Source organism: Caloenas nicobarica, chromosome 21 (assembly GCF_036013445.1).
Source record: "Caloenas nicobarica isolate bCalNic1 chromosome 21, bCalNic1.hap1, whole genome shotgun sequence".
Lineage (NCBI taxonomy): Eukaryota > Metazoa > Chordata > Aves > Columbiformes > Columbidae > Caloenas > Caloenas nicobarica.
This window is the reverse complement of record NC_088265.1, coordinates 93074-110617: the sequence shown is the minus strand read 5'-3', so window position 1 is coordinate 110617 and position 17544 is coordinate 93074. Positions and strand designations below refer to the sequence as shown.

General features: G+C 45.5%; 1 protein-coding gene across 2 annotated transcripts; it reads left to right on the top strand.

Annotated features, from left to right (window-relative positions):
• Positions 1 to 1337: 1337 nt before the first annotated feature.
• On the top strand, positions 1338 to 13928 carry MAPK13 (mitogen-activated protein kinase 13). Of its 2 annotated transcripts, XM_065649353.1 has the most exons (12): positions 1338 to 2047; positions 5725 to 5854; positions 6230 to 6288; positions 7389 to 7497; positions 8642 to 8671; positions 9086 to 9133; positions 10077 to 10191; positions 10553 to 10624; positions 11151 to 11230; positions 11687 to 11765; positions 13108 to 13284; positions 13636 to 13928. In XM_065649353.1, exons 1-12 carry the CDS (start codon positions 1929 to 1931, stop codon positions 13713 to 13715), a joined length of 1098 nt encoding a protein of 365 aa, XP_065505425.1. In that variant the 5' UTR covers positions 1338 to 1928; the 3' UTR covers positions 13716 to 13928. The 2 variants fall into 2 exon arrangements, with proteins under 2 accessions (XP_065505425.1, XP_065505426.1); XM_065649354.1 differs by lacking the exon at positions 13636 to 13928 and having other exon boundaries at positions 13108 to 13430.
• The last annotated feature ends 3616 nt before the right edge of the window (positions 13929 to 17544 follow it).

Below are 17544 nucleotides of genomic sequence, written 5' to 3'. Positions count from 1 at the left end.
ACCGGGTGGTTTGTGTTGATCCAAGCCAGGTGGCAGATGGCCACGAGGTGTATGCTCCTCCCGCCACAGACCTGCACAGCAGCTGATTTCAGTGAGTACAAAGAAAAGTGTGGGGGTGTTAGCGATGTAGGAGCTGCTTTCCTGGTTGTTTTCACCCTCTGCTTGCCTTGGTATGAACTGAGAGGTGAGGGGGGAAAAAAGCCTCAACAGGGGACCTGTGATGTTTTCTGGGAGGAAAAAAAAAATCCAAAACGCCCAAGATTTACAATTCCCGAATGTGCTGTCCTGGTTAGCAAAAAAACCCCCTAAAATCAGTGAGAATTGACTTGGGAGCAAAAAATGAACTACGCCTACAAAATCAAATTACTTAAGGTTTCCTATTTGATTTGAATCAGTCACTTGAATTAATTCATCTTTCTACAGCCAAGACATGCCCTAGTTATTTGAAACTCCTTAATTGTGTGCTGATTACCTGCATGTGCATGCGTAGTTGAGCAAGAGTTGTGCTCACAAAATGACAAATGAGTTACAGGTTTGCTTATGTATCAGGAGTTTTTGCTGTAACACCTCTTGCTCACAGGTGTATTTATAGAACCAAGCCAGTTGCCAGTTTATTTCCTTACTGTGCTGCTGCTACAGCCAGGGCTTATTTGCAGGTATTTACATAAGCTGGGTTAAAAAATTGCCACAGCACCTTGTCCATCGTTTGTGTTTTATTATGAAGCAGCAGACCTCACTGTGCCTATTTGAAGAATGTAAGGGCCAATGCTAATATGTGTTGCAGTGGTTGCCTGTAAAATGAGTCTTTCCTAAAACCCTGATGGTGCTTTTCCAGTAATTCCTATTTATCGGGTAACTTGGCTTTGATCCTGCTGCACAGACGTGCTTGGGGCAGGGACACCCTCGCGGATTGGGCTGTGGGTGAGGGCTGGTGGGCTCCGAGCACAGTGAGCGCAGCTGGGCTGGCCTGGTAAGGTGCAGCTTAGTCACTTCCTTTGGAAAGTATGGAGTATGCACCCACCTCCTGTGGGAGCCCCACCCGAGCCTCCTAAAGTTGGAGTAAAATGTTCAGGCATTCGCTGCTTACTGGGAACAGACCTTCTTGCAGGCTGGGTGTGCTGGTCTGGTGTGGTACCGGTAGGCACAGCAGAGAGCTTGGGGTTTGTGCTGTTCAAGAAGACCCGAGAAGGGGTTAGACCTGCTGGAGGAAGTTGGGCATGTACAGTTCTCGGGATGGCCCCAAATCCCACCTGCTCCTCAGCTTCCTTGCTGCGGTTACCTGTGCTAAGGTAGAGAACCTCATCCTGCTTTTACCACGTTCCCGTTCTGCTGAGAAACCAAGCTTGGGAGAAAATCACCATCGCTTCCTTGCTCTTTGGTGGATTTAACACTGCGGTGTCCTTCGTTATGAGCCTGGAGCTGTCTTCCATCAGCTGGACAGAAGAATGTCCCAGCTTGTCTGACGAGGTGCTGTGGCTTGTCCCCCAGATTGCCCGGCTCGACAAGTCCTTACTCATCCGCTTGCTCAGAGCAGGGATTTCAAGAGGCCCCCTCCGAGCCCCACCAGGACATTTCTGGGCTGGTGGCCTGGTGGAAGCAGGAGCACAAGAGCTGTGGGTGACAGCGGGGCTCCCAGAGGTGTCCCTGCCGTGGGGCGGGGTGCTCTGCACCTGTACCAGAGTCCAGAGGCACCTGTACAAGACTGAGGCGTGTCAGGAAACCTGATGCCTCACCTCCACGGATGTGGAGGCGGAGGGAGGAGGGCTCAAAGACATGTCCCTTCACGTTTGCAACAGCTGAAAACGGAGAAGGAAACTCACTACAGCCGTTTTTAGCAGCGCAGAAGGCCTCGCAGTCCTGCTCTTGCCCCAGAAGCCCTCCCGTACTCCAGTACTCTGGGGGGGTGGCAGTCCTGCACCCGCCGGGCGATGAACATCGTGAGGAGAAGAGGCTTTTACAGACAGGAGGTGAACAAAACCCTCTGGGAGCTGCCCAGGAGATACACGTCCCTCCATCCCGTGGGGTCCGGAGCCTACGGCTCAGTGTGGTGAGTGGGGTCCTGCCTGCACAGCAGGCAGCAGCAAGGGACAAGTTGGGGGTGTTTAAAGTATTGTGCCGGGGGGCAACTGAGGAGGTGCCTGTTGGCACCCCTCCATTAGGAAAGGCCATTTGCATGTGTGATGGAGGTTTGCCTCCCGCTCTGGTGTGGGCAGCGGGTTGCAGGCTTGGTCGCTTGAAGAGACCGAGATGTTTCCTCCTGTGGTCGCCCTGGGTGGGCAGAGAGGGGAAAGTTTCCCCCCTGAGCTCCCTTGGCAGGTGTCCTTGGGCAGCAGCTCAAGGACCAACTAGGCACAGGGCTGCCATGTGCAGTGCAGCAGCTTGGGGCGTCACCTTGAGGGTGGGGGTCAGGCAGCTTTTACTACTGACCAAGAGCCTTGGGTCTCGAGCTTGTGTTAAGGGAGGATTTCTGTCTGGCAGGGAATTTGTAAATGATAACAGAGGTGGGTATTGGAACAGGGGTGATGTGTCCCTTGCGGCGTGTCCTTGCTGCTTTGTCCAAAGCAGCTGATGCTGGGCTGATATGACCCTGCCTTGATACTGCTTCCAGCTTGGAATCATCAAATAGAAGTTATTGTAAACCAGGATCATTAACAGACTGTGACTTCCTTCCCAGCTGAGGATAATCCTCAAACTACAGGAGAGCAGCATGAGCTGCTGTAATTAGTCAGTTAGTCAAAGGTGGCTGTAGTGAGAGTACATAGAAGTCAGATCTTGTTTGGTTTACACCGGCGAACTGGAGGAGACAGGTGACTTTTTGAAAGGTTAAATATGAAGCAGTCCATTGATAGGATCTGAACGGAGCTCTTGTTTCATAACATGCCGAGATAAATAAAAAAAGAAGGCGTGTTCCCTTTTGTAGGTGCTGGGCAGAGTCTCTCTGCTGGCTGTCCTGGCATGGATCCTGAAATCCTGGGACCCAGGCTCTGTCGTTGTCCCCTGGCTGCCGATTTGCAAGGAGTCACCAAGAGTGTTCTTTCCCCGCTTTGCTGTCCAGATGCATTTAAGCTTCTGAGACGCTTAAATAAGTCCTGCAAAATCAGACAAGGTTAAAGACATTTTTTATATCTGTACAGTGTTTTCTGGGTTTTTCCGTAGCGCAAAGCAGGAGGACTAAAACAAAACCAACAAACCAAAGTAAACAAAAAAACCAGGACAAAAACCAGGAGATAAGTCCTTCAAAAATTTCCTTGACTGCCAGAACCAACCAACCAACAAAACAAGTCTTTTACTGGTCCCAGGGAAATTTTCAGTCACTCTGGAGATCCTGGCGGGAGGAATGAGTGTTAAAAGAGCCCCAGGGTGCCAGGGAGTGGAGGTGTCACATGGACAGTGCTCAGCAGGGAAGTTTGGTGCTGATTCCTGCACAAAGCAGAGGTGGAAGTGTATAGAGATAGGATTTGCTGTCCTCTGCTGGGAATTGCTAGGAAGCTTTCCTACCACGGCAGCATTCAGAGCTGCTGGCTTTTACACCTCCTCGAGCAGCTGAGAAACTAACTCAGGCAAAACAGTGAAGGTGGGTTTCTTCTTTCATTAATTCTGCCCAAATCAGTAGTGATTTGGCCTCCAGCTGAATGTAACTGTGGAAGAAGAGTTTTCTGACCCCTCTGATGCTGGTGTTGCTGATCTCTGCCTGCCTGGTGTCATCCCCAACTTCAGCCATTCATTAAACCTGTGCTGGGAAAAATGTGGTGGGCTCTCCCAGCTGAATTAACTCTTAGCTGTGCCTTCGGGTGGGGGACAAAGCAGCACTGTCTGTGCTGGGTAGGCAGAAGCTCCATCACCCCAACCCTCCTGTTGAGTGGTGAGGTTTGATGCTCTGCAGGTCAGCAGCTGGGAAGGCAGGTAAGAACATGCACCCTCAGATTAGGAAATCTGCCTTGAATTCAGCAGAAGCTGTTTTGACTACACGGTTCTAGTCCCTTCCTCTTGCTTCCCTGGCTCCTCGGAGAACTTTACACTGTGCTGTCCCCTCTGCTGACACCTACTGAAGTCCTGAAACTGAGAGAACTCTTGCTTGTCCTCCTAAGATACCCCATGTCATCTGCAGCACCAAAGATGCCTCATGTGGCAGTTCCAGCCCTTCCTTTGCTTTTCCTGGCTGAATGCACTGATGAAATCACCATCACACCTCTCAAAGGATGTGTCTGCTCTCATCGCCTTCATTCAGAGCAGTGGCCAAGAGCAGGGAGGTTGCCCGATGATACTGGGGAGATTGATGAGAGCTGTTAATAGGCCAGACTGCAGGAGGATGCACCGAATCTGATCACTTGTGGCTGACAATCTGATAAAGCTGTGCAAGAGACTTCCAAAATTTGCAGCAAGGAACTGATACCCCTCCTCAGCACTAAACCGGAGGGAAAGCCACGCGGAGTGGGATATTCCCCCCTCTTCTACTGTAATCAGCCCCAAACCCAGCAAAATGTACCATTATAGATGGGATTTCCCTGTTTATGGAGTCTTGACTCTAAGTGATGGCTCTGGGGGTCACAGTAACGCGTCTGTGTCCACAGAGCCTCAAGGCAGGAGCGGTGGCTGGAGTCCGGTGCACTGGGACTGGTGGGGCTGAATCATGTGTCCCTTCTGAGAGGGAAGCAGGAGAAGCGTCTGTGTGAGGCTGGAGGATGTGTGCGAAGTGCTGGTGCTGGCATTCCTGTGGGCCTGGTTACTCTGTGCAGCTGAAGCTGTGGGACTGAACATGTGATTTAAAGCTCTTCCGTTTCCCCAAGAGATAAGGGTTTACAAAGTGGTGGGAACTGCTCTGGAAACCCACAGCGAGATTTGGCAAGGAAAGCCCTTTCTTCATCTATTTGCCTCTTGGAGCGGTCGAGGAAGGGCTGAGGCACCAATGTGTAATGGGGTGCACCGACACCACCGAGAATCCCTAATTACACCTACCTCTGCCCGAGAACCTCCCTCCTCACTTCTTACCTGGTGAAACCTGGCGCGTCCTTTGCCATCTGATCCAAGAGCCTCCAGTAGTGGAGGAAGTGTCGTGGGATTGCCCTATCCAGCCGCAAACAGCAAACGTTACCCGAGGGAATAACATGTCACATCTCAAGCAATCGCTGTTGTACCATGTTTTCCGTAGCTTTATAAAAGACGATCCTTTTCAGCCAGAGTGCTTTTACACAGAAGCATACATAGAACATCAAAGATCCCAAATGCAGGACAATTAATTCCAGCAGCCTATACTTTCAGTGCATGACATCCACTGTCTTGGCTCCAGAATACAGCAAAGGTGGCCGATGTACCTTGAAAGACAACATCCTCCAAGCGGATGGCAAAGCAGAAATTGCTTTATTCCCTTATCTCCATGTGTTAGAGGAACAGGCAGAGTTAGAACTAATCCTGACCTTTAACCATTTGTGTTTCCCTCTTCTCATGGCTCTGTTAAGCTCCAGCTCGTTTCTGCAGGTTAAGGGGAATAAAAATGAGGCACTAATACTTTGCTTGGTATCCCACCTGGTCCTCCAAAGACCATGGGCTGTGGGCTGCTGCCCAAACCCAGACAGGGTAACTTCTACGTGTGCAGAGCTCCATGGGGCTTCTCAAAGGGCATCTCTTTGCTGTTCTTCTGTGAGCTCCAGAATTAGCTCTTTTCTAGGCAAAATTTGTCAAAACATACCACCAATGTCAGAATTGGGTTTTACTTGTCTGCCACAGTTCAGCCATAGACAAGAAGACAGGGGAGAAAGTGGCTATCAAGAAGCTCTGTCGCCCATTCCAGTCAGAGATCTTTGCCAAGAGAGCATACAGGGAGCTGATGCTGTTGAAGCATATGCAGCACGAGAATGTAAGTACTCATTTCTCTCCATTCCTGATGAAACAAAGGGGTTTTCTTGCCACCTGGGAGCAAGTCCTTTCTGGTGGTATCACCTTTATTTTAATTGAGAGGTCCTGACATTTGGCACGTGCAAGCAGTCTCGGGGTTTAACTGCTGCCTGCTGTGCCCAGTTGGCACCAGGCTGAAGTAAATGTGTAATGGGTGCTCCCGTGTATTAGTAAGATGAAAAGCAGCTGCGCAGCATAGTGAGGAGGAGTCATATTCCTCAGATGGAGTTCTTGGTGCTCACCCACATGTGTGGTGCCAATGGAGAGCTGCTACCCGAGTCCTGCGTGCACACCAAATGCTTTCCAGGTTTAAATTTGGACATTTCTTCTCCATAAGGTCATTGGGCTGCTTGATGTCTTCACCTCCGCTGCCTCCTACCAGGGATTCCAGGACTTGTAAGTTTGGAGTTTGCGTTTGCTCTGTCTAGACTAAGCCATTGCCCAAGACACTGGTGACTTAGCAGCAGGTTAACATCAGGTGGAGGTGCACTCCAACAGGCTGAGTTGAAAAGGGGCCAGACTAAAGCCAGACATCCCCAAGTAACAAGGAGAATCAAAAGTACAAGTCAGTTGCAATGGCTGAAACACCCAGAATACATAACCTGATCCTGTGCCATGCTCACAGCCGGGAGAACGCAGTACAATATCGACCAATGCATGTAACGAAGAGGCAGTACATTCCATGGTGTGTCATGTGTAGTGTGATCCATGCTAACACACGGCCTGTGTGATTGCCAAGCTAAGCGGCTGCAGTCAGAATAGGAAAGGTGTTCGTCAGGCCCGGGGTAATTAAACTGAGAGTTTTAAAGAGCCGGCTTTCTTTTCATCTTGGTTCTGGCTGTTTGGTGGTGGTGGGTTTTTTTTTTGGTGTTTCCCTTGGTGTTGATGGTCAGGTTGAATGAGTCATTTTCCCTTCCCCGTCCTTTGGCACGAGCAGGTTTTGGGTTTTTTGGCTGATGCCTGGGGATTTAGCAGCCTGCAGGAAAAGTGTTTCAAGACTCTCAGAGCAGTTCTGCTGGAAGACCATTGACTAAGTAGCAGTCTCAGCAGGCAGGCCAAAGACTGAAGGAAGCTGGATGTTGTCTTCTGAGGCATGGCTGCAGAACATTACAAAGACAAATTTGGGAGCCAACATAGCAGTTTTGCAAGACTCCTTAAAGCTGTGCAAGACTTTTCAGCTCCCAGATGGCGTAAGGCCATCCAGAGCTGAACATCGCTTGAAGTCTATAGTAAACTAATTCAGGATCATTGAGGTTTGGAAGATCCTTGTTCTTCCTTAACATCAGATATCTGATTTGAGGGGAGGAGAGAGGACAATTTTCAGAGCAGGCTGAAATCTCAGCATCACTGTGGCTATGCTAGGAACATTGTCACAAAAACTTGTCTTAGTTACATTAAGTTAGTTACACAGCCAAAAACCCAAAGTGAGAACAAGGCTAGCCTGGTGCCTTCTGTTTTTCTTATAGACTCAAGGGCCTTGTCTTACTGCCTTTTAGCTACCTGGTGATGCCATACATGCGGACAGATTTACAAAAGATCATGGGACACGAATTCAGTGATGAAAAGATCCAGTACCTGGTCTACCAGATGCTGAAAGGGCTGAAGGTAGGTGGGTCTGGGGGAGTTTAGTGACTCCTCATGTCTCCTCTACACATCACCTCTGGGTTGGCTGTAAAAAACAAACAAACAAACCCCACAACAAAACAAAAACAAAAAAACCACCAAAAAACCCCCCACAAAAAACACCCCCAAAACCACCAAAAACCCCAAAAAACCAAAACAAACCCTTCCAACACTGTATAGGAAGATTTGGGGGGGTTATGCCATCCCTTGAGAAAAGGTATTTGCTGTTGAACTACTCTTGTTCCAGCACGCACCAGACAAAATGACTGCTCGTTCATATCAGTCAATTGGGTATTGAAGCAATCGTCAGTCACAGACCCTGGGATGGTTTTTCTGTGACTTGCCCGCACCCTTAGCAAAACTCGGCATAGAAAGGAAGAGGCTGGCAGCAATGGGACCTTCTACTGGATTCTGAACAGAGGCTTTCTGAGGAGAAAACAGAGGGAATGATTTTCTATTCAGTAGAATAAGGAAGGAATATGCTGCTTTCACTGGCTTTGAGAGAGCAGAAAGCAATCCCTGCAAACCCTGGGATGCAGAGACCATGTCTTAATGCTGCTCTCCGTAACATTTGTCACCTTCATTCAGAGCAGCAGCTTAAAGGCATTAATGAATTCACCTTAATAACACCTTTCCCCAGATCACTGTTATCTTGAGTTTAAATAAAGGGGGGAAGAACACACAGAACGTTTAACTGGTGTGATAAAAGCCACAGTTGCTTTTTGCAACTCAAATCTGATTCCAAATCTTGTGTTTTAATTATGAGATTTTTTTTTTTCCCCACATAATTTAACACCCAAACCAACAAAGTTTTCACGCTCCTATCTGGATTCCTGATGGCTTAGATAATTTAAGCTGTCAGTTTACTCGCTGTTAGGAAATATTACTCCATAACTCTTCTTCTGCTCTATGCCACCTCTTTAGACTTGGCAATATCATTGTAAATACTGTCAGAAGTTCAATGCAAAGATTTCTTTTCAAACTGCTGTCCTGGGGGCCTGGGACCTGCCACAGGTGGCAGCATTGTGTTCTCAGCAAGTTCGTGTTTGTAGCTCTTGTTTCTCTTCTGGACAACAGAAAGTCTTGTCTGCTGGCGCTCACGTTGTGGCTCTTCTTTTTATTGCAGTATATTCATTCAGCTGGAATCATCCACAGGGTGAGTTCATATGTGCTATGACTCTGTCTGTTTAGGAGAAACACAGCTTGGTTATAAAGTTAACAGATTCCTAAACATCATTTCACTAATAGCCTCGTCTGCTCTAAGGTCTCTTCCTCCTCCTTCTCCCTCTTACACCCTGTATGTGTTTAGATTTGCTCATTTGTGCAGAACGTTGAGGTAATGCTGTATTTTCTGATGCATTTTATGATTATTTTTTGAATTAAAGTCTTTTCAGAAAAAAAAATAGTAATCTAAAGCTGTACGATGTAGCAGACACGGTGTCTTTGCTGTATTGATACTGGACTTGGGATATTATGGGACTCCATCAAAGGCAAGCAGTGGTTCAGCTGAGGCTCACGTTATGTGTCGCAAATCAAAACTTCCTTATTATTCTGCTCTTGTATGTTGTAGGACCTGAAGCCAGGCAACTTGGCTGTGAACGAAGACTGTCAGCTAAAGGTAGGTGGAAAAGCACCACTTTGTAGCGTGTAGCATACTAGATTATGGAGGAACTGCTCTGCCAGCAGGAATCCCGGCGTTCAGGCACTGTCACGTTTCCTCTTGCCTTCTTAGACCTGATTCAAGGCATTTCATTACTTGGTGGCTGCAGGCAGTGGGAAATAATCACCTGCTGATGTAACTTGCTGAATCAGGGCTCAAGACTCGGAATGAACATCCTGTCGCCGTAATTCCTGTGGCATGGCAGTTCATAACGACTTCCTAAACAAATTCAGTACTGCTGAGCAATACTTGCTTTAGGTGAATGATCCCTGAAGGATAACTACAGTTACCCATTGGTTCTCATGGACATGATGGTTGTGATTCCAGACAAAGCGATTTTAAGCATTGCATTGAAGAGTTTGCTTGCAGCTCGCTGGTGCGGTGCTCTAGGACACATTTTCTGCAATGAATGTTACAGGGAATGGCTCTGTTGCCTGTAAAGGTTGGGTCAAGCCATGCTCATCTCCAGTATTGAGGGAGAGGCCACCCCAATCAGCTGCAGGGTGTTTTAACAGGAAATGGTGAGTCATGGTGGCCTGGGAGCACGCCTCCACCTCTGGATTATAGGATAACTTAAATAAATAAAGCTCCATAGACACCAAAATAAAGCTTCAGGAAAGGAAGTGACCTTCCAGGTAGCACACAGCACCGATGATTTCTGCAAGGTCTCTGCACAACAACTGTTTTTGAAGCCAGCTTGCGATTTACGACGGAATCAAGAAAATTAAAACTTGTTAGTTCTTTGAACCATCCTGTGGGTGCCTGTGGTGTGTAGCTGGAGCTTCGTTATTATCTGACTAGATCTGCTTTGTTTCCTCTTGAAAGTAGATTCCCACTTGCCTGTAGGATTTCTCTTTTCTTTCCTTCCCTTCCTTCTCCCTTTTCCTTTGGTGAACTGCAGATCTTGGATTTTGGCTTGGCCAGACATGCCGATGCTGAAATGACTGGCTACGTGGTTACACGCTGGTACAGAGCCCCAGAAGTAATTCTGAACTGGATGCATTACAACCAGACAGGTGAGCTGGGTTGCTTCAGCGGTATGAATGTCCGGTGACAAGCCAAGGGATCCTGCTGTCATGCTTGGGTCAAATCTCATGTAATTGTCCAGATGTTTTTTTAGTTTATCATCAGTGTCCCCTGGGGTGGAGCGAGTCGCAAAGCTGCTGCATGACTCCCAAAGCTAGTGCCTTGGGGAAATGATGAAAGCAGAGGTTTTTACAGCATAGAAACAACATGGGAAGGTGGAAAGTGGGAGTGAAATTTAAATCACTGCCTGCTGCAGACTGAAAAAGCAGGTGAGAGCCCCAGAGATCGTTACTTCCTTTTACTATCCTTTTTTTTTTTTTTTTTCCCCCCCTCCTTTTTCTTTCTGGATAGTGGATATCTGGTCTATTGGCTGCATCATGGCAGAGATGCTGACTGGGAAAACGCTTTTTAAAGGAAAAGATTGTATCCTTTCAAGCTGAACCTTTTCCCTGGGTAGGGGGGTAATAATTCTAGGCATGTGTAAAAGAGCTTTTATGAAATGAGCTACTGAGAGAAATAGGTGTCAGTTTAGTTTATCAGGAGGTGATCACAGGGACCTGTGGGTCTTTTTGGTGAGGAAAACAGAGAAGGTAGGAAGGGACCAAGCCGCCCTTAGAAATACACCTCTGTGCTGGCCACATGCGTTCCACATCGGCAGTTTAACCTTGCGCGGCCACAGGTCCATGCCCAAACATGAGGGCACATACCCTGGCAGCGTTCTGCCAGCAAAATTATCTGTTAATGAAAATGGTATCCTGGGAGGAGAGCCTTGGAGCACTTTTTGTCAGTTTAATGAGTCTCCACTTGTGCAGCTCTGTTGGGTTTGTATCATAACCTACTTGTAGCTCGCATGGGTCCTCGGGCTCTCCCGCACCCAGCCCGCAGGCTGAGCAGTTGGGAGTGCCCAGGGCTCGCTCCCAGATGGGTGATCTTTAACACGGCCTGACAGACCTAGATCAACTGACTCAGATCCTGAAAGTAACAGGGCATCCAGGAGAAGATTTCATGGAGAAGCTGGAGGACAAAGCGGTAAGAAGGTTCACTGTGGATTCAGGTCTTGCTGGCAGAGGTGTGGTGGGGAGAGGTTAACTTGGCTGTGTCTTTGAGATGGGAGAGGTGGTGTTTCTACAGCAGCAGAGAAGCCACAGCAGTCACTTCTTCCCCCTTGGCAAAGAAGTGGGGTACTGCCACATCTGATGGATTTGACGTTGCGTGTGGATTGCAAGGACTCCTGTGTGAGGTGCCTGACGCCCCAGCAAGCCACCAACCTCCTCCATTCTCCAGTTTGACCCTTAAAGCAGGAATATTTCTGTATCTCAATTGGTAAAAATAGTTCCTTGCAAACTGATCGCTGAAATGTGACATCCGGGATGATTTGCTGTTTGCCTTAGCCCGTCTGAGCCATGAGACGCAAGAGCTGTACTTCCCATCCCCCTGGCACTTGTCCATGTGCGGTAAATGTCTGTGCTTTCCTTTCTGTTTCAGGCCAAGAGTTATATCAAGTCACTTCCTAAAATCCCCAAGAAGGATTTGTCTGTGCTTTTCCCCAAAGCCAGTCCTCAGGGTAAGTAATCTCCAGCATTTCTCACAAGTTTTCACAGCTGGAAAGGAGGCAGGCTGACCGCCACAGCTGCGATTTTCTTCCTTCTCTTTCTTGTGACTTTTTGCTGCTTCTTCCCTTGCAGTTTGTCTTGCTCCTCCTCAGGGTAAATATGTATGAATTAAAGCAAAATTATTCTTTATTGGCATTAGAATGGCAATGTTCTGCTGTCCTTCATAATTTACTTGATTTTTTAAATTATTTATTTAATTTTAAAATGACACAGCCTGTAACATACAATATTAAAGGAAGAGAGAAACTTCTGACTCTCGTATCAACAAGCCAGAAGAGAGTGAGTGCTGTATATAATGGGATGTCTGGGTTGTGGGATGTGAATTACGAGAATAGGACAGTTGCATTATTATCAGCTCCACTTGGTATGAGAGTTGGGATGAATTTTGGCTGATACTGGCTTCCAGAGCTTGATGGTTGTAGCCAAGCAAGTGATATTAAGATCAGTAGCATTTAGATTAAAAAAACCCCAAGCAAACAAACAAACCAACCCACAAAACCCAACAAACTCTTCTTTTTTCATTATTATTTCCTAGCCCCACATCTAAGACACCATTCGTTCTGATAAAGTGCTAGGAGGGCCCCACAGTCCACTTAAGTAATTTTATTTTAACCTTAACTTTTTTTTTTTTTAGAGTGCAGCTTAGAGCTTAACTGTTGTTTGAACACCTGGATCTATTGATACTTAACAGGCAGCTGAGATGTGCAATTTTCAGTGTAAATATTGATCTCTTATAAGGAGCTCTTTTCCCAAGCAGATTAGAGGTGAGAGAGAGCAAAACTCTTCTGAAAGCTGAAAGGAAGAAAGCATTAAGCTGTTAAAACCAAGGGGGAATGGGGCTGACAGACTAGTTGGTATCTGAGTTTCCTGCCTTCCTGTTTACCAGGGACATACAGATTTCCAGATAGATTACTCCGGTTAAGACTACTTTGAGTTGCAAGGGTCGGAGTGAAAGCAAATTATTAAAATTGAAAAATATCTTGATGTTACTGGCTCACTGATTATGTTCTTGCAGACCCATCTGTGCAGCAAGGCTTATTAAAGACTAATTTGTTATTTTCACACAATTTACATGCTCACTTCTGTTAATAAGAGCTCCCTGAGGCTGCTGTTGGGCAGATTTTGTATCCCCACTGAAAGGAGCTCCACGCTACCTTGGCCAGGTTGAGGAATCTCTCGTTTTCAGGTCTGGAAGTGTAGTACTGGAAACACTAGTCCCCTCACTGTGTTCATGCACAGGATGCCTGTTCTCCATCGCACCTTGCTTAGCCCTGTTCCTGTCTTCTCCTACAGCAGTGGACCTGCTTGACAAGATGTTGCAGCTCGATGTGGAAAAGCGCCTTACAGCAACGGAGGCGTTGGCTCACCCCTATTTCGACCAGTTCCGAGATGTCGAGGAGGAGACAGAAGCACAACAGTCCTATGATGATTCTCTGGAACATGAAAAGCTTTCAATAGATGAGTGGAGAAGTAAGAGGTTTTATCCTCTTTGGAAGTTTCTGTCTAGCATGGGACTTTCCTGCCTCTCTCTGCTCCCTGTGCACATGCTGAGTAAGGCTGTAATTGCCTCTCAATGATCGTGCACATCTCCCTTTCCTTGTTCTTGCTTTCATATATTCAGCAAAGATCCTTCCATCTCTTCAGCCAGACTTTTTCTTTTTTTTGCTTCTCTCCTTTGTCTTTCTCTTCCGGCTTGTACCTGCCGTATCCTCTCTACTGAATACCTCCTCTCCACACATATAACGGTCAAACTTCATTTGCGTCTTCTAAAATCCCACATGCTAGTGATATTCACAATTAGTTTTCTTTCTGTTTTTCAAGAGCATATTTACAAGGAGATCTTGTCCTTCAGTCCCATTGCACGGAAGGACTCAAAGAAGCGAAGTGGGATGTCATTGTAGCAACTGGTATGGCTCTGGCCAGGATTCCCTTCTCCTGGATGACTGATTGGATTTACTCCTCGCTACCTTGCTGGTGGCCAGTGTTCGGCCTTGTGGGACTTCTCTGTGTGCAAACACAAGGATGACACCCTGCTGTGAGCATCAGACTCTTTTCTACTGAGCCCAAACAGCTTTCAATGCAAAAGATAAATATATTCTCATTTAAAACTTCAAGTGGGAGAATTTTACCTGTTTGAATTTTTTTTTTCCCCTCCATATTCATCCACGTGAGAGCGCAGGGGTTTCATTGCTCCTTTCTCATTAATCTTTCCAAGCACAGGTTTTAGTACATTATTTATATATAAGGTAAAGAAAAAAGTAAAATTTTCTGGGAATCATACGATCATTTGGTTGCTAGGTCCACCTCTAAACCATGTCTCTAAGAACTTCATCTATGCATCTTTCAAAAACACCTCCAAGGGATGGTGACTCCACCTTTTTCCTGGGCAGCCTCTTCCAATGCCCGACAACCCTTTGGGTGAAGAAGTTTTTCCTAATATCCAATGTAAACCTCCCCTGGTGCAACTTGAGGCCCAAGTGAGTCCCATGCAAATTAAACAGAAATAGTGACAATCAGCCTAATAAGACATTATCCAATCTAACTCTGAGTGCATTCCCTTTCCCTGAGCAATCGAAGAGCATCCAGCACAGTGAGGTTGCTGGGATGGTCTCGACCCCAGGACACTGTGGGAATCCAGTGGATCATGGGAGTGGTCCGTGTTCAGAGCAACTCCAAACTTTTGCTGTACACACAACTCCATGCCAGGGTGCTTCCCCCTCCGGACAGCTCCTGTCTCCTCTTTTTTTGCTCTGCTTATTGCATTCCCTAGGGTTTGATCAGTGCCATCTCCTCCTTACTACTTGCTGCAAACACAACCTGGGAATTCATGGCCACTTCCCACATTGATAGACTGGGTATCCCAAGGAGCTGGGTTATAATTAACTGTCCTGCTGCCCTTTCTTCCTGCTCAGCCTGGTTTCCCCAACGGTTCTCTCTTCACCACGCTTATCTCTCACTGGCCAGCCTCTCCCTGGAGCCACCCTGCCCACTCCAGGCTACCTTTATCTCTCAGTGGGGCTGGTGTTTCCTTGCATCACATTCACATTTCATGAAAGGAGTTTGAAAAACACCTACTCAACAAATCCAGTGACTCAGACCAACTTTGTTCAAAATCAGCATGAGAAACAAACAGAGGGGGTGTGTGACCCCAACAGACACCATTAGCCAAAGAAGAAATTATCTCAGTCAAGGCACAGATGTGCGTGTTATATGGCCCACACTGACATGTAATTGATGTATATTCCTTTCCTCTTTTTTTTTTTCCTTGTGTATTTTACACACTTAAACCCAAAATTAAGTCATAAAAACCACTTGGCCATTAAGTGAACATACTAAATTCCATAAATTAGGCCAGCCAGAAATATGTTTGCTCTTTATATTAAGGATGTATGATAGAAGTTTATATGAATAGAATTTTTGTGCCAGTCTCAAATAACGTACAGATGTTTATCTAGAAATACGACTTACTTGTTATTCCTGCATTTATTTCTGCATTTATTATCTGAGAATTTGTTTTTAATTTGGAAATCTTCATCATAGACAATCTTTCTGTGTAAGTTTTGACAGCTAAATAGGTCTGTGACGTTGCAACTTTATGGGCCATATTTATTAGGTACTTCCAAATGTAAGAGGGGGGAAAAAAAGGCAGATGGAACAATGATTTTTTTTTTTTTTAAATTATTTTATTTTTTCTTAAGAGACACTATGAAATTATGGGGATTTTTTAAATGGAGACATGTTTTAACTTGCCACGTTTTGGACACCACCTAGAAACCTTTTGGTGCACAGCTTTGAAAGTACCTACAGCCTCTTGGAAAACTGTATACTTATTTTACCCTATAGGAAAAAGAATATGTTTTGATATTTAACCTTTTCACGTTCTAGGTAGCGGACTAAACAATTTTCAGGTTTTAAGTATGTGAAAACGGGAGAGAAGAAAAACATAGGAAACTATAAACATATCTGAGAAATCTGAGATACTGTATGAAGGACAGTAATACCTTTTCATATCTCCATGTCTCACTCTTGCCTGAGCAACCAGGGAAAGTGGTGCGAATCCTCTGCAGTTTCCAGTATCAGGGGTCAGCAGAGTGTTGGCTCATAACGTGATTATGGCTCCTTTTCCCAACTAAGAGAAACAAGACATGGAAGAGAAAGATTGAACAAAGACCAAAATAGCCAGTACTAATTCATTTTCCCCCCAAACGGCTGAACGCTTGTTGCTCTAATTGCGGTTACATTTGAGGCTGTCAGCGTTACTACACCGTGAAAATGTCAGTTTCCAGGAGAATGTGATATACAGGATGTTTTGCTCTCTTTCTCTCTACAAGGCCATTTTCTGAGCACATGGGTTTATACAGTTTTTACTGCAATGTTCACCTAAAGTGCTGCTTCACAACTGATTCAGTCAGCACTTCAGCTGATTGATAACTCCTTTTTTGTTGGACTGCGCTCTATTAAATAATACTGAAAGGTTAGCATATATCTTCAGCCCTCATTGATTTTCTGTTAAATGAGAGTGAGTTAACTGCTTTTAGCCAAGTTTTCTTGAAGAAATAAAAATTCTTTTACCATCAGCCATAATTTCAGAACACTTCACCCGAGAAAGGGTTTTAAAATGGTGATTCGCACATTAAGATTTAAAAAAAGAACATCACTGAGGTGATAGTGCTGGGTACTTGTGGCACCTCTCTGAAGTTAATGACACTGAGCAGGGCCATATATGCTCCACACAAAACTAAGGTCTTAGAAAGTGCAGCTGAGCACTTGCAAACCCAGCTGAAATAAACGGCAGCTGAAGCTAATTCCCTTGAGAGATCAGGCTTTTTAACCTTTAATGCACACGGGTCCTTTTTAGCAATTGCAATAATTTCAATAACTGTGGAGAAAACAGCCACAGAACAAACAGCTGAAGCAGAGATACAAACATTACTAATTTTTGAGGCTTAATGAATCAAACAAAAAAGGTTAGTTCTCAATTCCAAATGATAATTTTCTCCCTAAGTATGTTTTGTATACTTGAATAAATATGAAGAAAATTATAATATGATTGAAGCTGTCTTGGCTGCTACTTTCATTTGAAGTGACACGGCTGGTTTCAAACTTGTACCCTTTTAAAAACTGGGAGAGTGAAGAAATTGAATTAAGTTGTGCATCTGGGATTTGAGATAAGGTCAGAATGTTTTTTCAAATAACACATTAGTTCCATGGCTCTATTATAAAACTAAATGTTGGATAACTTGGTTTTATGTTCTAACACATGGCCCCCAGTTTTTGGAGATGTCTGTGCGTTGCTTTGCGCATGACTCATCCTGCTGAACAGGGCTATTCACATGTTCGACGTTAAGCATGTATGCAAATCTTTGCAAGACTAGAACCTAGTGGGATTCTAATAAGCCAGTTCCAGTGCAAATCTATGAGTACAGAGCTTCAAAACTGAGGTAAAAATGAAGGAGTTTGAAAAAGTTTGTTGTATTAAAAAAACCCTAAAACTGCTAGAAAAAAAATGCAAGTAAATCCCAATATTAAAATCAAAACTAAGTTCTCACATAAAGAACAGAAATGACTTATCGAGAATATTTCATTTATTGTTTAACTGTCTTCCCAAAACTCTACTTGGAGGCATGGCTAGGACTGGGCTGTTGCACAGCTGTTCTAATGAGGTTAGGGGAGATCCCATGTCAATCAGTGGGAGTATTGGGACTTTATTTCTAAATCTTTTTATATGTT